Consider the following 23,317-nt stretch of genomic DNA (forward strand, 5'->3'; position numbering starts at 1 on the left):
ACAAGGAGAGGAGTTATTGGTTGTAGAGACTTTGTATGGAAAACTGTCACAAGTTGGCAGTGCAAGAAAAAATATATATATATATATTTGTTTTTGAAAAAAAAAAAAAAAAATTGACCCCATATTCCTGACACAGAAGGATTAAGAACTGACATTGATTTTTAAATTTTTTTTATTGACATTTTATTCAAAAAGGGAGCTAGTGCTTCATAATAATTTTGTGAGATTTGGATTCTGGACTTTGTGACTTTGGCCCAACTCTTTCTAAAGGTTACGGAAAGGGAGGACTAGGACTTTTGTAAAATGGGACATTAGATCCTGCAAATAGGGGCATTTTTTCCATCGCCCCCAGCCTGGATTTTGCCAGATTTGAGAAGCGGCAGGAGGCTTTTCAACGTGTGTTACTAACAAATTTTGATCTGTTCAACGAGTCGGTGTAAAAGGGGAATTGAGTAAGTTTAACACTGCAGCAGGACTGGAGTGGAAGATTGCATTGCAGCAAGTGGATACACGATTGTTAAATCGTTTGCGGAAAGGAAAAGAAAAAGATGCGGAGAAGAAAGATTTTGTTGGATTTCAAGACAGATGAGTGTGTTGTCAAAGGCACAACCTCTGAGGAGGCCTGCCGTGGATGTGAGCGAAACGACTAGAGAGAGTGCTTCAAGAGCCATACAGCCTGGAAGGATGAGTGTTTCCCTCCCCTTCTTTTCCCTCTCATTGTTTTTTGCTACAGGTCCTGAACTCCTGTATGGGATAAAACCCAGAAGTCTATGAGACATGTTTATTGAGAGGCCTGGGAGGGCCTATAGGTGTTGCTGAGTGCTAAGGCTGTGATGGAGTGTGGCATCAGGCTGGAGGCTGTAAGGGCTGACCAACTCAACAACATACAATTTTCTATTTTGACCCAACTCTCCTGGTTAGGACCTTTTGTAACGGGACATTGCAAATAATTCGGATTTTTGCCGGATTTGAGAGACAATGAGGGACTTTTTATATGCCATCTAACAACCTTGCTTTTTAAGCCAAAAGGAGGATATAGCACGGAGACAATGTGACAAAGAATAAAATAAGTTAACCATTGCAGCAGGACCAGAGTAAAAAGGATTACTGCAGATCGCGGAAGAAGGCCCATGGAGGAATCATTTCTTAAGAGGCCATGGAGGGGTCGTTTGGGAGCTGAATAGTGGCCTACCTGCCCCACCCGTGGAGAGACAAGGGATTTCAACAAGATTGGCTGAGACAAAAGTGATGCCGAACAGGATGATCGACAGATGGGTAATCCGTTCCCCCTCCCCCATTCTCTCTCACTGTCTTCCTGTTTTCTTTTTCAGCTTTTTTTTTTTTTGGACTCCTGTTCCTAAATTGGAGATCCATAAGGCATTGTTACTGAGAGGCCTGTTTTCCAAAATGGAGATCCATAAGGCATTATTACTGGAAGGCCTGTTTTGGAATCCAAAACGCGCAGGAGTTTAAGTCTACCCCACGCCACACACTGGGTATACTGAGTATGACAGCTAAAGCCCTGTGAGAGATGGAGATTTTCTTTACAGATTTTTCTTTACACAGAGACAATTCTTAGAGACTAGAGACTTGATTGGACAAAGAGACTTTCTTCAAATTAACTGAACATTATTCCTTTGATCAAGGAAGAGGAAACACACCCCCAGTTTGACTTTATGCCAAAGACTGAAAAGACCTGAAAGTTGGACATGTATGTGAATGGCCACCTCTGGCCATAGCAACAAATCCATCATCGGAAGAAGCCAAATGACTGGGCTAGATCAGAATTCTACTGTGGACTATGTCCTTTCTAAAACCTGATTAATATTTTTAATCCTCATGTGTTGTTTACCTCTGGTGATGAAACTATGTACAAATGCTATTCTGCGCTCATTTTCCACTGAAAAGATAGCTTGGCTACAAGCTAGAAGGGATTGGAGGGACCCATAAGTCTGCTCATTTAGTTTGCTTCAGCTTTTGTATACACGCTTCGCAAAAAAAAAAAAAAAAAAAAAAAAAATGGGGGAATAAGGCAGGAATGAAGGGGTAGGAGGAAATGGCCATATAAGGAGGTACGAGCAGGCCAGGAACACAGCCGATGGGTTATCACATGGTTTCCCTGAAATCATGTGTTTTGAGAGAAACGAAAGTAATGAAATGTAATACTGCACCACAAATATGCACCAATGGTTTGATATGTGGGCGGTCGTAAACTGAACCCACTGAATTGTATAAATAGACACTCGACCCTGTCTGCGGCGTTCTCCCTTTTGAGCATCTAGTTGTGCGTGGGATGAACCTCTGCAGCTGCAGGAAACTTTTAGTAAACTGCTTTCTTTGGGAAAAAGAAAAAACCTCCAGTTGTCTGTCTCCTACTTCCACTGCGTCCGCACAGACACACGAGAAGCCGGGAAGAGGGGAAATCTGGTTTCCGCTACAGAAGGGCCCTGGGTTATCTTAGCCCACACTGCCATATATCCCAGTTCAAAGCAGATATTGTGGGATTTCTCCCTTGATATTCTGGGTTATATTACTGTGTGGAAGGGCCCTGGGTTATCTTAGCCCACACTGCCATATATCCCACTTCAAAGCAGACAGTGTGGGATTTTCTCCCTTGATATTTTGGGTTATATGACTGTGTGGAAGGGCCCTGGGTTATCTGAGTCCACACTGCCATATATCCCAATTCAAAGCAGATAGTGTGGGATTTTCTCCCTTGATATTCTGGGTTATATGACTGTGTGGAAGGGCCCTGGGATATCCGAGTCCACACTGCCATATATCCCAGTTCAAAGCAGATAACGTGGGATTTTATTCAGCTGTGTGGAAGGGGCCCCAGACCCAGTTCATTGAAAGCGCTAGGTTTTCTGAACTCCATCTCCCAGGATGCCTGACCATTGGCCACGGCAGCGGAGGCTTCTGGGAGTTGAAGTCCCAGCCCTGTTGGAAGAGTCCAGTTTAAGAACCACTGGCTGAAAGCGCGCCGAGATGCCGCAAGCAGCCCAGGGCAAGGCGCTTGTCGGCCGCCGGGGCGGAGATTCACCCGGAAACGAGCCCCGTGGCCGACACGTGTCTTTCCCGGTTCGTGGGCGGGGGCTGCGCGTCCACGGAGGCGGTAAGTAGGCGGTGGGCTGGGGACAGGCACATGCGACGCTATTTCACGTGTCAGAGCGGTTGACACGCAATAGAACGTGAGAATGGGAGTACACGTGCCACGGGGAGGTTGCGTGTTTGCAGGGAAGCCTCACTTCCCTATGCATTCCTGCTGCTGTTCTCCCAGCATGGGCGCTGGAAGCAAAGCAGCTAAGAGGCAATAGTCAGCAGAATCTTAGCTTTAGATCAGGCATGGGCCAACTTAGGCCTTCCAGGTGTTTTGGACTCCAACTCCCACCATTCCTCACAGCCTCAGGCCCTTTCCTTTTGCCCCTCGGCCGCTTAAGCGGCCGAGGGGCAAAAGGAAGGGGCCTGAGGCTGTGAGGAATGGTGGGAGTTGGAGTCCAAAATACCTGGAAGGCCCAAGTTGGCCCATGCTTGGTTTAGAAACACTACAATACTATTATTTTCATTTATATATCCTCCAGTGACATTCAAGGAAACTTGGAATAGTAGTAAGACGAGGCTGAAAACCGTCAATACAATTCAGTGAAAATTGAAACATAGAATTTATTTCACAAATCAACCAACTGTAAAGTTAAAAATGTATCAAAAGACAATACTAAAAATCAGCAAAACCACCTTCCAAGTCCGTGTTGAAGGCTTTCATGGCCAGAATCACTGGATTGCCGTGTGAGTTTTCCGGGCTGTATTATTTTTTTATATACCATATTTATATCCCGCCTTTCTCAACCCCTGGGGGGGCTCAAGGCGGCTTACAAATGGCACAACATATTTCCTCTAGCAATAATGGGCAACCTTTTGCACTTGGTGTGTCAAAATTCACCAAAAAACCTAGCATGACTTGGGTGGTGTGTCACTTCGAGAAAAAAACCATAATTTCGCAATATGTATAGTTTAAATAACAAAAATATATAATTGTAATATATAACTGTATTTAATAAATCAAAACTATTTACTACCATTATTTTCATGTACAACAATCTATGGTACCTCTTGTAGTTTCCACGCTGATTTTTCTCTATTCCAGTTTCAATGTAGTCACGAATAATGAATAATATAATAAAAATATAAGAGTAATAATATGATAATATACTACAATAATAGAATAATAATAGAATGATTTTATATATAAATGTAATGTGCATAATTCCTATGGAGTAAACAACAAAACCACTTGACGAAATCACACCAAATTTGGCCACAAAAGACATAGTCATCCAATCAATCTGCATGCGGCAGCGTGTCAGCAAAAATGGCTAGGCGTGTCAGTGCTGACACACATGTCATAGGTTGGCCATCACTGGCCTATAGCATAAGATGCAAGAAAGTGACATTAAAATTAAAATAATCATTCATAAAATCATATTTAAATACAATCCAGTGTTGAGACACGACATCCAAAAAGCAAGGTCTAAAGGCCGATCCAGAGTCAGTTTCACGATTTCAAGTGCACTTATTGCACAACTACTGTATGGCCATGTTCCAGAAGCATTCTCTCCTGACGTTTTGCCCACATCTATGGCAGGTATCCTCGGAGATTGTAAAGTGTTGGAAACCTGGCATATATAAACCCCAGTTGCCTAGTTTCCAACACCTCACAACCTCTGAGGATGCCTGCCATAGATGTGGGCAAAACGTCAGGAGAGAATGCTTCTGGAACATGGCCATCCAGCCCAGAAAACTCATAGCAACCCAAAACTGCCGTATTCTTAAGTTTCCATAGCCAGAGACTTTTGGTAACATTTTTTTCATTCTCCATTAATTTCTTTGGAGGATGTGTATTCTGTCCAGACTTAAAGTGCCCCTGACTCCCAGGCTGGATTTACACTGCCATATAATCCAGATTATCGAATAAAATAATCCGCATTATCTGCTTTGAACTGGATTATATGAGTCCAAAGTAGATAGTCTGGATTTTATTTGGCAGTGTAGATCCAGCCACAGTGAGCTAAAATAAATTCCGCAAACTGACAACCTCCAGAGCAAGTTGATCAATATTTTTATAGAGAACAATAGCAATTGCCATGAGAGACGCATTGTCTAAATCTGCAAGGTTGGCATATTTTATTTTCATTTTTCAGTATTATGAAGTAGATACTGAAATACTCGGTTGTATCCTTTCAGGTCAATATGGGATTCATCTTTTCCAAGTCGATGAATGAAAACCTGAAGAGTCAACAGGAGTTCATGATTATGAACTCTCGACTTCAGGTTGGTCTTTATAATGGGCCAGGCCAGTGTGGCGATTGTAGAAATGTTTGCTCTAGAACATAATTTGGCAATGGATCTGTTCACTGGCATTTTGAAATATTGTGTCAACATGGCCAAGATCCAGCATGCCTTCCCCTCAGATGCTTTCCCTCTGCTTCCATCAACCTGCTCTAAAGGGCTTCCCAGAGTAGAGGAAGGGCACCACAGATCCTATGTGTCCTTAGTGAGATTTGGGGACCACCTTTTCTTTAGGGTCAGTGGATTCAGACAAACAGTGACCAGCATCATCCTGGGAAGTTACGTCACCATAAACCGACTTTTAGTCATGGAAAATTATATCTCACGACTGCATAACATTTGCATTCTTTTGAAGAGAGCAGAGATATTTATTTTCGTGTCAGGAGCAACTTGAGAACTGCAAGTCGCTTCTGGTGTGAGAGAATTGGCTGTCTGCAAGGACGTTGCCCAGGGGACGCCCAGTTGTTTTGATGTTTTTATTATCCTTGTGGGAGGCTTCTCTCATGTCCCCACATGGAGCTGGAGTTTACAAAGGGAACTCATTCACACTCTCCCTGGATTTGAACTGGCAACCTTCAGGCCAGCAACCCAACCTTCAAGTCATCAGTCCTGCTAGCATAAGGGTTTAACCCATTGCACAACCGGGGGCTCCTAATGAAGTTTTGCCATTGGCCTCATTGTTCAAGCAGAACAAGTACTGTGGATGTTCCACAATGTTTTCATTGCAGTGTAGATCCTGTTGCACAAATGAGACTCCCATTCATTTTGTGCAGTTGTCTGGATGTTTAATGAGAGCCCTGCTGCACAATGGGAAAATCCGTGTTGTGCCCCAATCCGCATCAATGCAGTTCACTAGAAAGGCTACATGTTTGGGCCAGAGATGTAGGTAAAGCATGGCGCAGCTTCTGATGCAGGATCTTGGTCAGTATCTTGAATGTAAATTACAGTAGAGTCTCACGTATCCAACATAAACGGGCCAGCAGAATGTTGGATAAGCGAATATGTTGGATAATAAGGAGGCATTAAGGAAAAGCCTATTAAACATCAAATTAGGTTATGATTTTACAAATGAAACACCAAAACATCATGTTAGACAACAAATTTGGCAGAAAAAGTAGTTCAATACGCAGTAATGCTATGTAGTAATTACTGTATTTATGAATTTAACACCAAAATATCACGATATATTGAAAACATTGACTACAAAAATGCGTTGGATAATCCAGAACGTTGGATAAGCGAGTGTTAGATAAGTGAGACTCTACTGTACTATATATACTCATTGATCTCATGCATAAGCTGAGGGTAGCTTTGGTGGCCAAAATTATGGATCTTGATGTGACTGTTGAATAACTCAAGGTTCGTTCATGAAGAAGGGGAAGCCCAATGTCAATTCAGAAGGCCTTTTCCTGGCCAGGCATAAAAAAAGACAGAAAGGTGACCAATGTCAACCAGGTCTGGGCAAACTTTGGCCCTCCAGGTGTTTTGGACTTCAACTCCCACAGTTCCTAACAACCTACCGGCTGTTAGGAATTGTGGGAGTTGAAGTCCAAAACACTGGAGGGCCAAAGTTTGCCCAGACCTGGTGTAGACAGTAGAGAAGGTCAGTGTAAGTCTCATAAAAAGCATTGTTGTACTTAGATTAGGGCAGTATTGTGATAAATTACTGGTAATCTGTGCCTAGTGACCTGTCTTATCTGCTTTTTATACACACGGGTATGATCTTTGTGCAGCTTTCTGAGTGAAATACAGATAATAAACCTTTCTCTCCAGTTCAACACAGACAAAGGAAAAAAGGTGTGGAGCTATGAACTTGCATTGACTGTTGAATGAGATTACCAGTTCGGAGAAAGGAAGACAAGACCCAGGCTAACGTTTATGAGCCTGTAAAATAACCCTGTGAATTTTTATTAGGTTTGTGTTCTGCTTTTCCTCCAAGCAAGTTGGTTCTGCCAGAACCAATCTGAGTTAGGCTGTTCCAAGGCCATAGAGTGAATGTCATAAGGATTGGGATATGTATGTAACAACTAAAATCAATTACATCAGTGGAGCGCTATCCTGTAAATGCGTGGTGGGTTAGGTGATATTTAGGCATTTTAGAGTTTTAAGGGTGTGTGTTTGTATATGACATATATTATTTTCATAACTGCAAGATGTGGTGAGCCAGCGCTGCACCATTTGGGGTCCCGCCTGCTCATTTTGTGTAAATGGTTTTGGAATATCCACTGAAATCCATTGTGATGGGATGGCTTGCTACTAAATGTAAATTTGGGGAATCAAGGGTCGAAATATACACTTAAGTGTATATTTGGCTGAAGTGTGTCATTGATCTGGAAAGGTTTCTTGAAATCATTTCCTCCAGAAAGCTTTGGGGCTGGATCTACTGGAAGCAGTGACATACCTCTGTAATGGTATATTTCTATTTATCCAACTCCAGTGGAATTCTCTTCCCCTCTGATTCTCACTGCAGTCTTCGGCATAAGGGAATGCCTTCTTCAGAGCACATACAACCCTACAACAGGTTTTTGAGTGAAAAGGGATTGCAGGAAAGGAAGATCTCTGATCCAGGTGGAATCATGGAGATCCAATAGAAGATGTAATTTACATGTATTCTATGTGTTTTATGGCACTAGTATGTGCTTTCTGTGAGCCACCCTGAGTCCCTTTTGAGAGATGGTGGTGGGATATAAACAAAGAAGTTGTTGTTGTTGTTGTTGTTGTTGTTACCACCCCATATACTTGTTGAGAACACAGAGGGACTTAAGTTAGTAATGAGTCCAGTGAACCCCCTACATTTGATGGGGTTGGACCACAAGTCCCCTAAAAAAATGAAAGCCGACAAAAAAATGATTTTTTTTTTACCTAAGAGAACACCTGTTTAGAAATATGTAGGCTCTCCAGCACAACTCCATAGTCAACTGCCTCCCAAAGTTGACTATACACAATCATACTGGAAGACCCAATATTCCTAGAGGGGTGTTCCTCTGGGAGTCTTTAGGTCCTCCAGCATGAATCTGTGATCATATTCCAGCAGAAGTTGGCCATAGACAACCTAGAGCAGTGGTTCCCAACCTGTGAATCCCCAGATATTTTGGCCTTCAACGCCCAGAAATCCTAACAGCTGGGGACCCACAGGTTGAGAATCACTGACCTAAAGTTTCCCAAATCCTCAAGTCAAATCCATAAATGTAGAGGGATAACTGGTTCATTGTTCAACTCCAAGTATGATTAAGTCTAAATTTAGCCCAAAAAGTAATTGTTCTAGGGCAGAGGTCCTCAAACTTTTTAAGTGGAGCCGGTTCACGGTCCCTCAGACTGTTTGGTGGTGGGGGGGGGGGGCAGACTATGATGAAATAGTCCAAAAATTAGGATTGTTGTTGTTGTGTGCCTTCACATCGTTTCAGACTTAAGTCAACCATAAGTCTAAAGTTTAGGACAGGGGCCAGGTAAATGACCTTGGAGGGCCACATCCAGCCCATAGGGACCCCTGTTCTTGGGTTTCTGGAATCTATTAAATTAGATCTCTGGCTGCAACTTTTAAAACTGCCCATCTGATTAAATAGGCTTTGTGAATAGTCACACAAGGATTTTCACTTGGATTATGATTAAACAAAGCTATATTTCAGCTGCAAGTAGGATAGATGATGTGCCAATTAATAGTTTCCTGTTTCCTGACTTTCTGAACCCTGTTACTAGTAATTACCCTGGTTTCACACATAGCTGTCAGTAGACAGTGGCTGTCTTCTAATAGTGGGGAATGAAACTTTTGACATAGATGTGTGTATGTGTCCTGTGAAATTTGAAACATCTTTCCTGAGGAAATGGGAATATCTAATTTCCTGTCAATAGATTCTCATAGCTAACTGTCTGACAGAAATGTAAGAAGGTGAATGCAAATGTGGATAATAAACATATCCTATAGCTCTTCTCACTTTGTGTTACTGTTGTACTTATTTTCTCACCAACACCCACACATTTGGTGGAGCTGGAGTCTTTTGTTACCCCTTTTCCATTAATTTCCTCTTTGGTGGAAAGGAATATCTTTCTTTTAATGCAATCATAATTTTGGACCAATTTTTTCAGACTCATCTCTGGACATTGTATAGCAGAATGTTACTTCTAGGCTGGGGAACAAAAAGTTTTTGCAGAAGGCCCAAAAATATTGCCCCCCCCCCCCCCAGAGCAATAGCTTTACTATTGTGTTGCACATGGTTCTCATAGCAGAGATGCTAAGAAACCTTGTTAGCAAATTGCAAAGATGTGCTACAGGCCATCAGCAATAATACCTGATGTGCATTGGTGCCCAGTGTGCATCAAGAATGACACACATTGGGATCAATCTGATGTGCATCCCATTGTACATTGGTGTCATTATGAAATGGTTCCTCTGCTTCCCAGAAAGATAACAACAATTTTCTGCTGTACATGGACATTATGGAACTGCCCAATGGAAATTCTCAGATTTAAATCCACTTACGAAGATCTGATTTCTCAACAGGATTCCAAGTTGGTGGATACCATGATTTCTGTTACAGTAGTGATGCTTTTAGATCCCTGCCACTAGAGGAATCAGGGCAGCTATGGATACACTATGTGAAAAGTGTACATACCTATGTACACTAATAATTATATTTTGTACTAGTGGTGAAACCCTCTATTTTTACACAAGGGTCACTGTATTCATATCTTCTGGTGTGAAAATTCTGATTTCCAGAAATTCTTCGAGCAATATTGTAAAAAAAATGTAAGAAAGCTATCATATTTATATATTTTTCCTTTACATTCAGCTGGAACGGCAACTCCTGATGCAGAACCAAATGCGAGAGCGGCAAATGGCAATGCAGATTGCTTGGACACGGGAATTTCTCAAGTATTTTGGAGCATTCTCTGGACTTGCGGCTGTAGGTCTAACAGTTGGGTATGGAATTGTTACTATTACGGTATTTTATAAATCTTTTTAAAATGTGATAATAGTTTTTGTTCTCTTTCACTTGCCCCTTCCCTCCATATTCTCTGACGAAGAGTGCTCTAACTAGCAAACACTCACTGACTACATAGATCACCATTTTCTGTCAGATAGGCTTCCAAGAAAGAAAGAACAGTAGCAGCCAATGAGCATAAATATGATGTCAGTGCCTGACATGTTGGAAAGGAATTAATTGCCAGTCCCATATACTCAATGGCTAGATACTTTTTTAGCTGATATAGCACAAACCTCCCTTAGCTCAAAATATTTGGAGGGACACCATAGCTCCTATAACAGAATTGACAGCGGTCCACAATGGTGCGAGTTGTAGTCCTCAATCTATTGGGGGCACCAAAACTGGGATGTCAATGTTTACTTTGGCAGAAATTTTACCTACACACCATATAATTCCCATTCTGAACATGAGTAAACTTTAGAATATTTTTAGCATCTGATGACTGGCTTTGCAGAATTCAGATTAGTAAATTTCATTACAATGATGGGGCTTCCTTCTTAGGCCCCATCTACTCTGCCTTATAAAATCCAGTTTATCTGCTTTGAACTGGGTAGTTTGTGGCAGCCACAAAAACAAAGTTTATGTAGTATAACAACTACGTACTTTCAAAGTAAGTACTGCACAGTTAAACAGGAGAATGTTTTAAATTTTGTTAAATAGTGTAATCTGTTCAAAGCAGATAATCTAGATTATTTGATTTGATAATCGGGATTATATAGCAGTGCAGATCTAGCCCTAGTCTCTGGGTTAAAGATCAGGCCAAAATGGCCCATTTTACATGCACTGTTTGTTATGGTTGAGCCTTATGGCTCCGATACTGGGAGACGTGGTCGTAAGACTCCTTGAGAGTCAGACTCTCTTGAGGAGCGAGAAAGGAAACGGCTGCGGGACTTATTTGCAGAACCAACAGACGAAGACTCCTTTGAGGGTTTTACCGAGGGAATGGAGGAAGAGGTGGTTAGCTCAGAGGAGGATGACATGGAATGGACTCGTCTGAGGGAGGATTTGGGTGTCACCGGCAATGCTAGTGTGGGAGGCGACTGGCGGGTTGCAGGATCGGACCCGTGGACGAGTTGGAGGGATGGAACGGGATCCACAGCTGGGGATGCTGTGGGGCGTAGTCCAAGGTGTGTTAGCTCTGATGAGGATGATGATGATGAGGCACCTGGAATTAGGGTAACAGCTGACAGCGATGAGGAGTTGTAAACTGGCATAAAATGGGGTTTAGAATCCAGGGCTAATTGCGTTGGGCAAGGTAATCTGGACGAACGCTTGGGCTCTTGTTGGGAATTTCCTGAAGACGGGTGTGTTTCGTTTGCTGAATACGTAAGTTACCAAGGACACTGGGCATAGACGGCGGGAGGAACTGTGTGGGCTTTTGTTGTGCAACCTGTGTTTAATCTTATTAGCTTGGACCTCCGTCGTCTTCTTGACGGACATTAATTGCCTATTCTGGATTGACGTTGGACTGACTGACTGACTACGACCTCGGACTACCCCTTCTGTGGCTTTCGGTGGAATTGGTGAACCAAAGACATCTGTACCTGGCTTTCGACCTCGGACCGGACTGGGACCCTGCTGACCGTTGCTACCCTGATTGAAGTGCCTGGATCCGGATTCCGTTTGTTGCACGGAGGAGTAACAACCTTAGTTACTCATTTGCAGCTTTTGAGTAGCAGAGAGGAATCTGCTGCCAGCTATTTATGTTTCTTTGAATCCTTGTTTATCTACTTTTGTTTGTTTAAATTGCCGGGCTGAAGTAAGCATTTTCTGTTTAACCCGGATTAAACTCCTGTTTAATCCGGTTTATCTTTTGAACCACTTTTAGTATCAGTGGAGTCTTTTTTGTGTATCTTTTACACTGAAGGCAAGTGTTTGCCTAGTTTTTTGTTTCATACGGGCACTTTTTAGTTCTGTAACTTTAATAAACTGTGTTGAACTTTATCTGGTGGCGTTCTGTCTGTGACAGATTGCCCAACGCCCATAAAAAAGTTTTCTAGTTAGGTAATTACGTTAAGAAGACGATGGAGGAGCTTAAGGCTCGTTTTGACCAGCTGCAGGCTGCTTTTTACGCTGCACAAGCAGCACAGCCAGCTAAAGGACATGTAATGACTCCCGAACGCTTTGATGGGTCTCGAAACAAACTGCCCACTTTTTTGGCGCAAATTGAACTTTATTTTTCCCAGATTAGCGCACAAGTCTTCCCTACAGACACCAGTAAGGTGGCGTTTATTTTGAGTTTATTGACCGGTCCTGCGGGACAATGGGCCACTAATTTAATTTTGGGAAATGACCCAGTCAAAGACAATTTAAATGATTTTAAGAAGTTACTATCTGACACTTTTGGGGACCCCCTCCGTATGGAGAATGCTAGCTGGGCTCTTTATCGGTTAAAACAGGGAAAGGGGTCTGTTTTGGACTATTTAAACAAGTTTAATTCTTATCGTCATCAACTTGATTGGGGAGAGAACGCGTTTATGCTCTTGTTTATTGCTGGCTTGAATGATTATCTCCAGGATGAATTGGCGCGTTTAGAGCCGGCAGAAAACTGGGACGCTTTGGTGGCTAAAGTTTTGCGTTTAGACGCCCGGTTCGAATCTCGCAAACAGTCTAGAGCAATGTATGCGCCAGCTGTATCTGCGCCTAGGGCACCTGTAGCAAGAGGGGAGGAACCTATGGAACTCGGGGTGTTTAGAAAATTGTCAACGGCAGAAAAGGACCGTAGAAGACAATTGGGACTGTGTTTGTATTGCGGGAATGCGGGGCATTTTGCTAGAAATTGTAATGTTAAGCCTTCTCAGCTTTCGGGAAAAGGTCAGCCCTAGTGCGACATGAGTCCAACGCACTAGGGCTTCTAAAGCAGTCGCTTGAGGGGAAGAAACATGTCTTCGTACCCATTTCTTTATCTGTTGGGGGAAAAGAACTTGCTTCTACTCTGGCACTGCTGGACTCAGGGGCTACGGTCTCGTATGTGGATGTTGGGTTTGCAAGGAAGCATGGGCTTCCTACAGTACGTAAAGCATGCGATATATGGGTGGAAGGAGCGGACGGGAAACTACTGGAGTCTGGGGTGGTTAATCGTGAGACCTCAGAAATAACGTGGGAGGTACAAGGAGTAACTGGAAAGTTTGTTTGGGACATTACAAGCTTACCAAGATATAATGTAATCCTGGGAATGGATTGGTTAACTTTGGTGAATCCTCAAGTGGATTGGGTGAAACGTACTATAGCTTTTAACAGGCAGGAATGTTTTGCTCTTAGTCCTTCTCAGCTTGACATGGAGGGAGTGCCTGCTGAATATAGGGAATTTCAAGATGTGTTTTGTAAGAAGGAAGCAGACAAGTTGCCGCCTCATAGACCATACGATTGTGCAATTAGATTAGTAGAGGGCGCTAAGTTACGAGCAGGAAGGTTGTACGCTTTAACGGTACCAGAAAGACAAGCCTTGAGGGAATTTCTTGACGAGAACCTAGCCAAAGGGTTTATCCGCCCATCTAGCTCTCCAACTGCTGCACCTGTGTTCTTTGTAGCTAAAAAGACGGGGGAGCTTAGACTAGTATGTGATTATCGGGTACTTAATAAAAACACCATTCGTGATAGATATCCGCTACCTTTGATTTCGGAATTACTATCGAGAGTGCAAGGGGCTAAGATCTTTACCAAGCTTGACCTGCAGGGGGCGTATAACTTGATTAGGATACGGGAAGGTGACGAATGGAAGACGGCATTTAACACGTGTTTCGGATGTCACGAGTTCCGAGTAATGCCTTTCGGATTATGCAATGCACCTGCTGTCTTTCAAAGATTCATAAATGATGTATTTAGAGATTTAATTGATCAATTTGTAGTGGTTTATTTGGACGATATATTGATTTTTTCTAAGGATTAAAGGGAACACCAGCAGCATGTAAAACAGGTACTACACCGTCTACGGGGTAATGGGCTTTTTGCTAAGGCTTCCAAATGTGTGTTTCACGTGTCTGAAGTTGAGTTCCTGGGTCATGTAGTTTCGGGAAAGGAACTAAAAATGGACCCGCACAAAGTTGACGCAGTCAACTCGTGGCAAGAACTCAAGTCCAAAAAAGATGTACAGCGATTTTTGGGATTTGCCAATTACTACCGAGAGTTTATCCCAAACTTTGCCAAACTCACTGTACCTTTAACGCAACTCTTGCGTAAAAAACAACCGTTTGTGTGGGGAAGGGAGGCTCACGATGCGTTTCAGCAGTTGAAGTCTAGTTTTCAGGCTGATAACATACTAATCCATCCAGACATTGATAGACCATTCATAGTAGAAGCAGACGCTTCTAGTTATGCGCTGGGGGCTGTATTATCGCAAAGAGATTCATCAGGGATTCTGCGTCCCTGTGGATTTTACTCCAGACAACTAACACCTTTTGAGCAAAATTACACCATCTGGGAAAAAGAATTGCTGGCTATCAAGGTGGCTTTTGAGGTGTGGCGGCACTGGTTAGAGGGCGCACGTCATCAAATTGTAGTCAGATCTGACCACAAGAATTTAGAACATTTACAAACTGCCAAGAAATTGAATCAACGTCAGATTCGATGGGCTTTGTTTTTCTCTAGGTTCAATTTTAAGGTTCAGTTTGTGGAAGGGAAGGTAAACTTGCGGGCAGATGCATTATCTCGTAAGCCTGAGTTCAAAACTTGCGAGCAGTCAGTGTGTCAGACTATTTTGCCTACTGCCTCTTTATGTGTGGTGGACAATGAGGCTGGATTACATGCTCAAATCCTAGAGGCTCAGAAAGATGATAACTGGACTCAAGAACAACTCATGCTACTTTCGGTAGGGAATCGTACTATGCTGCCTCATTTACAAGACCAGGAGGGGGTATTAGTACGTAATGGTCAGGTTTATGTACCGGCAGGTGCACTCAGGTTGGAAGTTATTAGGGCACATCATGACGAACCAATGGCTGGGCATTTTGGCAGGTTTAAGACCGTACAACTCATTGCCAGAAACTATTGGTGGCCAAAGATGCGACAGGACATTCTCCGCTTTTGTGATACCTGCGCAGTTTGTCAGCAGAGTAAGACGCCTGTCGGGCGCCCTAGGGGTTTATTATCTTCTTTGCCTGTTCCTGAGAGACCATGGCAGATTATTTCCATGGATTTTATTTCTGACTTGCCTAGGTCTGGGGGTTATACATGTATTTGGGTGGTGGTGGATCTATTTTCAAAAATGGCTCATTTCATACCGTGTTCAACAATTCCAGCGGCTTCTACATTGGCTTTACTATTTACCAAACATATTTTCCGTTTGCATGGAGCTCCTGAGGTTATTATTTCTGACAGAGCTCCTCAGTTTGTGTCTCGTTTTTGGAGACACTTCCATGAGTGTTTGGGAACCAAATTGAATGTGTCTTCTGCTTTTCATCCACAAACGGATGGTCAGTCTGAAAGAGTGAATGGGTTGTTGGAGCAGTATTTACGTTGTTTCTGTCTGGAGCAACCAAGTGCTTGGGTTAAGTGGTTGTCGGTGGCTGAGTTCGCCGATAATAACGCTGTACATACGCCTAGTCAACACACCCCATTTGAATTAACTTATGGTTTCCATCCGCGGGGAGGGGTGGCGCCGTCAACCAATGTGGTTTCCTCTGATCCGGTGTACCGTTCCTCTGAAATGGCTGCCTTACATGATGTTGCTCGCCGGCTGTTGTTAGAAGCTAAGGCAGCGCAGAAGACTCAAGCCGACCGCCATAGACAAGCCGGGGAGGAGTTGGAGGAAGGGGATCTGGTTTGGTTATCATCTAAATATATTAAACAGGCTGGAGGAAAGTTTGCGCCACGGTATTTGGGACGTTTTCCTATTACTAAAAAGATTTCTTCTGTGGCATTTAGATTGCGTTTGCCTTCTTCTTTTAAGATCCACCCTGTCTTTCACCGTTCTTTGTTGAAGTTAGATACTTCTGGGCGCCGTAATACTGTAGCTGAAGACATCACTGCTGTGTCTTCACCTTTGGAGGAGGAGGCCTTTGTGAGAGGGGATAGTGTTATGGTTGAGCCTTATGGCTCCGATACTGGGAGACGTGGTCGTAAGACTCCTCAAGAGTCAGACTCTCTTGAGGAGCGAGAAAGGAAACGGCTGCGGGACTTATTTGCAGAACCAACAGACGAAGACTCCTTTGAGGGTTTTACCGAGGGAATGGAGGAAGAGGTGGTTAGCTCAGAGGAGGATGACATGGAATGGACTCGTCTGAGGGAGGATTTGGGTGTCACCGGCAATGCTAGTGTGGGAGGCGACTGGCGGGTTGCAGGATCGGACCCGTGGACGAGTTGGAGGGATGGAACGGGATCCACAGCTGGGGATGCTGTGGGGCGTAGTCCAAGGTGTGTTAGCTCTGATGAGGATGATGATGATGAGGCACCTGGAATTAGGGTAACAGCTGACAGCGATGAGGAGTTGTAAACTGGCATAAAATGGGGTTTAGAATCCAGGGCTAATTGCGTTGGGCAAGGTAATCTGGACGAACGCTTGGGCTCTTGTTGGGAATTTCCTGAAGACGGGTGTGTTTCGTTTGCTGAATACGTAAGTTACCAAGGACACTGGGCATAGACGGCGGGAGGAACTGTGTGGGCTTTTGTTGTGCAACCTGTGTTTAATCTTATTAGCTTGGACCTCCGTTGTCTTCTTGACGGACATTAATTGCCTATTCTGGATTGACGTTGGACTGACTGACTGACTACGACCTCGGACTACCCCTTCTGTGGCTTTCGGTGGAATTGGTGAACCAAAGACATCTGTACCTGGCTTTCGACCTCGGACCGGACTGGGACCCTGCTGACCGTTGCTACCCTGATTGAAGTGCCTGGATCCGGATTCCGTTTGTTGCACGGAGGAGTAACAACCTTAGTTACTCATTTGCAGCTTTTGAGTAGCAGAGAGGAATCTGCTGCCAGCTATTTATGTTTCTTTGAATCCTTGTTTATCTACTTTTGTTTGTTTAAATTGCCGGGCTGAAGTAAGCATTTTCTGTTTAACCCGGATTAAACTCCTGTTTAATCCGGTTTATCTTTTGAACCACGTTTAGTATCAGTGGAGTCTTTTTTGTGTATCTTTTACACTGAAGGCAAGTGTTTGCCTAGTTTTTTGTTTCATACGGGCACTTTTTAGTTCTGTAACTTTAATAAACTGTGTTGAACTTTATCTGGTGGCGTTCTGTCTGTGACACTGTTGGTAAGCTCTTTCAGCATAGTTTGTAAAGAAAACATCTGATAGTGTATAAAAACAATAGATATGTAACAGTTGGATTTTTACACTGCAGTCCAATCTGGATTCTTTATGTTCCTAGTTTAATTTTCCTTTGTATTGTACTTGCTGCAAATATTTATTATGTATCTCTGTCTAATGTCTCATCTTGTTTTATTTGAACTGGATTGATGAATGTAGGTCTTTTGATATAGGGTAGGACAGCAATATTTTAATAGAAAAACAAGATCAACAGGTATACATACTACCTCTGTAAATACTGCTTGATTAAATAAATTATCCATAAGAAATATAAGCTCAATCAATATTTATGACACTCAATTCTTTTTGCTTTTAAAAAAATCATTTTTCACTGCCTATGTGTTTCATGGGGACAGAGCAAAGAACATACATATCCAGTTTATGAGAGGGCAGATTGTATCTTCTTATTGATACTGTAAACAAAACAACTATATTTGCAAAAATCTAAGCACACATATCTCTCCACAAGGACAGTCTGCAGAGCTAGAATACCGTGGAAGAGTTGCCCTTTAACACAGAAAGATTACAAACACTTTAGACAGTGACATTTCCCATTTGCCATTTCTGTTCATTTTTTGTATATTCCATGAATATGATTAGACATATTTTCATTGGCGGTTGTTTTTATGTATACATATGATTTTTTTAAAATGTGGATACAAAATTAATGTAAATAAGTACTATATTATGTGTATGAAACTGGAAATAGGCCATAATTCTGGTGAAAAAAACAAAACTTTCATAAATAATACAGTAACACTTGTGATATAATTGCATCATCTAAAAAGAGTCTTAAATTAACCATTTATTTCTAACACAAACTTGGCAATTCATTGTATTTGATTCCAGTGTTTTTCTTTGTTTGCTTACAGGGCAATAAAAAGGAAGAAGCCTGCATTCTTTCTTCCAATGGTCCCTTTAAGTTTTATACTTGCCTATCAATATGATATGGGTTATGGATCACTCCTGAAAAGAATGAAGAGTAAGTATGTCTATTATATACCTTAAAGATGGAGGTGGCAACCGAGTGCCTATGTGTACAAGTTCTTCCAGTATCTGTGTTGACCGCTTCCATTAAACAAAACCTAATGACTTGAAGCTGTAGTTGCTTCAAAGTAATGCCCGATCCTTGAGTTGCTGCCACTTTGATTTCCCACATGCTATGCACCTCATAGAAGCCTCCTTCTGACTTGCGAAAATTAATGAGGAGGTGCAAATTGAGGGAGTGGGTTATGGTGGTGGGCTATGGGTGAATGCTGGGCAACTGCAGGTTTCACTCTGCTGGTTTGGTGTTGTAGTTTGTTAATCTAGGAGTATGTTCAAACCATGTCAAGACTCACTGGGCAACTTTAGGCGGGTCACACACTCAGCCTAAGAGGAAGGCAATGATAAATCTCCTCTGGGGGGAAAAACTGTTGCACTAGACCTCCGAAACACCTTTTCATCACAAACCGCACTCTTTCCAGGTAATTCAATAAGTAAAAGTTTATTAAGAGAAGAGTATATAAAAATAAGCAAGTATAAAAAAAGGAGAAACAAAGTTCAAACAGGTATTTCCAAGATAGCCAAGATTCCAAAATCCTTTCAAATACAGTCTCAAGAGTCAAATTGACAGCTATATCCATAAACATGATAGCATGAATCCAAGGCAGGCAACACATGAAACTAGAAACAGGAACAAACTTGGAAACCTGAATACATGAATCCAAAAATGTAGGACCAGGAACTGAGAAGTGTTCACCTGAATACAATGTTACTCTCACAAAGGATTATATATATATGTATAAATTGAGAAGCAATTTAGGGTGGTTCAGGGGAGAGCGTGAGAGAGAATGTGTCCATTGGTATGAATTTCAGAGACTAAACCTGAAAAAGGATGTGGTTTTGTATATGTGCAATATGAGGTTTTTGTATGCTTAGGAGGTTAATTAGGCAAGGATGATTTGCTTTTAATTTGTGGTAAAAAAAAATCAATTTAGAGCCAGTGTAGGAAAGTGGATTGCTCTCCATGCAAGAGGTCATTTTGTTTGAGCAAAACTCTGGATCCAAATAAATTCCAGTAATAAATGCAACTTGTCAGGATTGATCACATGTTACGGTGACTATTGTGAGATGCTTTCCTCATCATACAGCAGCTGCGTTTAAATGATGTCATTCAAACTTTTTAAAAAAATGCTCTTATAGCATTGGTGCAAAGGTATACATTTTTTGTCTTCCAGGTGAAGCAGAGAACATACTTGACATGGAGAGCACTACGCTAGAAATGCCAAAAGGACCCCTTACTTTTGAAAGCATCGAAAAAGCCAGAAGAGCCCAGAGCAAGTTTTTCATTGAAAAGTAGTTTGGTTGCGAACTAAAACATGAAAGAATAAAAATATGTATTTGTAATTATGTTGCTGATTTAAGCAACCTGATCCAGTAATATGTACATAGCACCTTTCCATCATGACTCGAATGTAATCAAATCAGCTGTTTGGCAGGAAAAAGGAGCTGGGAGAATAAATCCAAGTCCTTTTTTATTTTCCAAAAGCTGATTCGCACAATTTTTGATCTTTTTAGAAAAGGGGTTCCATGTGCCATCCCTACAACAAGATAATTAAACACTGGGTGGATTGAACTAACCTATGTTGAATAATATTATCTAAATGTAATGTCCATTGTGAAATAAAACTGATTTGATACAATATAAGTTTAGATGTGCTTATTCTCATTGTTAAAAAGACTTACAAAGCAAACACCTACATGTCCAATCTGTTGTCGAAGGCTTTTATGGCTGGAATCACTGAGTTGCTGTGAGTTTTCCGGGCTGTATGTTCCAGAAGCATTCTCTCCTGACGTTTCGCCTATATCTATGGCAGGCATCCTCAGAGGTTGTAAGGTATGTTGAAAACTAGACAAGGGAAGTTTATATATCTGTGGAAGGTCAAGGGTGGGAGAAATAACTCTTGTCTGTTGGAGGCAGGTGTGAATGTTGCAATTAATCACCTTGATTAGCATTGAAAAGCCTTGCATCTTCAAGGCCTGGCTGATTCCTGCCTGGGGGAATCCTTTGTTAGGGTGTGTTAACCTGGCCCTAATTGTTTCATGTCTGGAATTCCCTTGTTTTCATAGTGTTCTTTATTTACTGACCTGATTTTAGCTTTTTTTAAATACTGGTAGCCAGATTTTGTTTATTTTCATTGTTTCCTCTTTTTTGTTGCTATTGTCCACGTACATGTGGATTTCAGTGGCTTCTCTGTGTAGTCTGACATGGGGGTTGTTAGAGTGGTCCAGAGTTTCTGTGTTTTCAAATAATACGCTGTAGTTAGTTCATCAAGTGCTCTGTTATGGCTGACTTCCCTAGTTTAGTTAGTCTGCAGTGCCTTTCATGTTCCTTGATTCATGTCTGAACAAGGCTGTGTTTGGTGGTCCCTATGTAGACTTGTCCACAACTGTTGAATTTTCTTATTGGGTCTGTAGATATATGTCCATTCAAAAGCACTGAGATTGGCCCCAGTCTAAGGATGGTTTGGATAACAATAATGGATACATTAAAGTGCTTGATCCTGAGCAAGGATCAGGATCCTTGCTCAGTGTCCATCTTAGTCCTTAAGACAGTCGTTCTGAAATTGCAGAATTTCACGCCTCCCTTTTGAGTGCAGTGGGCAGCAAAAGGGGGAAATGAATACTAATTTTGAGCTTGTAAGGAAATTATTTGACTGGGCGAGACAAAATCCAATCAAACATTCCAAGTAAAATATTTACAATAAACAGTGTTTATTTACAATAAATATTTACAATAAAAATTAGGATGCATCTTCATATCACATGAAAAATATAACTTGAGTTCATGCCACCAAGAAATAGAGATAAGGAGGACTTAACCTAATATGCAGTTCTATCTTTGCATCTTTTATGTTTCTGACATTGGATTCAGGCACAAGATCTGGAAAAGTCCCAGCGGAGGGGGAGCTAAATACATTGTTCGTTGTACTGCATTAACTATAATATTTTATTTTGAATAAAATTTGTATGTGTAGAGTTATAGGCATTTCCCAAGTTATGAACAATATAGGTTCTATAGGTTTTTCTTAAGTTGAATTTGTATGTAAGTTGGAAAAAATTCTTTACTGTGTCCAAAGCGACTTGAGAACATACTGCAAGTTGATTCTGGTGTGAGAGAAATGGCCATCTACAGAGACGTTGCCCAGGGGATGCCCGGATGTGTTAGCTGGGAGGCTTCTCTCATGTCCCTGCAAGCTAGAGCTGACAGATGGGAGCTCACCCCATCTCAGATTTGAACCGCCAACCTTCAAATCAGAAACCCAAACTTCAGGTCATCAGTTCAGCCGGCACAAGGATTTAACCCATTGCACCACCATGGCTCCTAGTTGGAACAGGTACATTTTTAAAGTGTAACTCCATGTAACTTAAAGTGTGTATATGCCTAACTTAAAGTGTGTGTGTGTGTGTATACACACACACATACACATACATAAACATACACACACTCTTTGAATAGCATAGAGAAGGGTTAATACCCCTGTGGTGTTTGTTTTGCTGCCAGTGCCTCTGTTCAGAAGATCTCGCCTCACTTTCTGTCCCTGTAATAATTGGATTTTGACTTGTGGAAACACGGGATTTCATCACATTGAGCTGGAGAGAATGAGGGAAAGCAGGGAAAAGGGTGGAGTTTCATGGGGTTCTGTCTTTAAAGAACATGAAGCATTTGCTCCCTCCCATCACATGAAGAGTGCCTCCTCCAGCTTCTAACTCAACCATCCGCTTAATTCCCTTCATATGAGCAGGTGATGATTCCTCCAATTTCAAGGATACCAGCACACTTTAAAACAGGGCATCCTTTAAGGCAGCACAGCCTTCAAGCCCCCTCCACTGAAACAATAGCACCTTTCTTAAGGCACTTTCCCTGGGTTCATTTGCACTGAGATTTCCTCCCATTGTCTCGCCAGGAATTTTATTTATCTTATTTTTAAAAACATCACCCTGGACCATAGGAAGTGGTTTTAAATTAACTCTCATCTTTTCCAGGGCCCTTCCACTCAGCCACATAAACCAGAATATCAAGGCAGAATAACCCACAATACCTTCTTTGAACTGGAATATCTGAGTCCACACTGCCATGTATCCCAGTTTAAAGCAGATAATGTGGGATTTTATTCAGCTGTCTGGAAGGGGCCCAGAGCTGTTGCATTGGCGATAGTGGTTTCAAATTAGCCCTTTCCCCAAGCCTCTGCATTGGCACACAGAGTCATCATTTTATTTACAAGAAGGCAACAGGGATTAACATCAAAAGGGGAAATTGGCAATTTTTCCCATCTCTATGCAGGGAATTTAAAAATAAGTCAATTGTCAACCTGCTGAGCAATTGTTGAAAAAAAAAAACAACACTTTAGAAACAGCAAAATACCTCACTACCAGAGTTGAAGTTTGCATCGTGTGAACAGCACTGTAGGTTGCCATTTCTTAAATGCGTAGAAACACTAATTTTATTGTGTGATGAAGTCCAAGGGTTGGTGCTCATTAGAGTCTGCCCAGAAGACTCTAGTCTTCTTAACAGATCGATTTACTGGTTTGGCCACTTACACATACTATTCTAGTGCAAATAGGAACACTTTATTTTATATTCCTAATATGCAATAGGAGCCCCCATTGGCACAGCGGATTAAACCACTGAGCTGTTGAACTTGCTGATCAAAAGGTCGACGGTTTGAATCCGGGGAGCGGAGTGAGCGCCCGC

The 23,317-nt window shown here is 42.0% G+C and overlaps 1 protein-coding gene across 1 annotated transcript; it reads left to right on the forward strand.

The window, feature by feature from the left end:
- Window positions 1–2,951: 2,951 nt before the first annotated feature.
- plgrkt (plasminogen receptor with a C-terminal lysine) lies at window positions 2,952–20,269 on the forward strand. Its single transcript, XM_062971942.1, has 5 exons — window positions 2,952–3,115; window positions 5,242–5,328; window positions 10,134–10,264; window positions 18,453–18,562; window positions 19,800–20,269. Exons 2-5 carry the CDS (start codon window positions 5,248–5,250, stop codon window positions 19,919–19,921), a joined length of 444 nt encoding a protein of 147 aa, XP_062828012.1. The 5' UTR covers window positions 2,952–3,115; window positions 5,242–5,247; the 3' UTR covers window positions 19,922–20,269.
- The last annotated feature ends 3,048 nt before the right edge of the window (window positions 20,270–23,317 follow it).

The sequence above is a fragment of the Anolis carolinensis genome, chromosome 2 (assembly GCF_035594765.1).
Source record: "Anolis carolinensis isolate JA03-04 chromosome 2, rAnoCar3.1.pri, whole genome shotgun sequence".
In the NCBI taxonomy this organism is placed as follows: Eukaryota; Metazoa; Chordata; class Lepidosauria; order Squamata; family Dactyloidae; genus Anolis; species Anolis carolinensis.

Coding starts and splice junctions, on each gene's coding strand:
- plgrkt (XM_062971942.1), top strand. CDS start 5,248: ATGGGATTCATCTTTTCCAAGTCGATGAATGAAAACCTGAAGAGTCAA. Junction 5,329..10,133: donor TTATGAACTCTCGACTTCAG/GTTGGTCTTTAT, acceptor CTTTACATTCAG/CTGGAACGGCAACTCCTGAT. Junction 18,563..19,799: donor ACTCCTGAAAAGAATGAAGA/GTAAGTATGTCT, acceptor TTTGTCTTCCAG/GTGAAGCAGAGAACATACTT.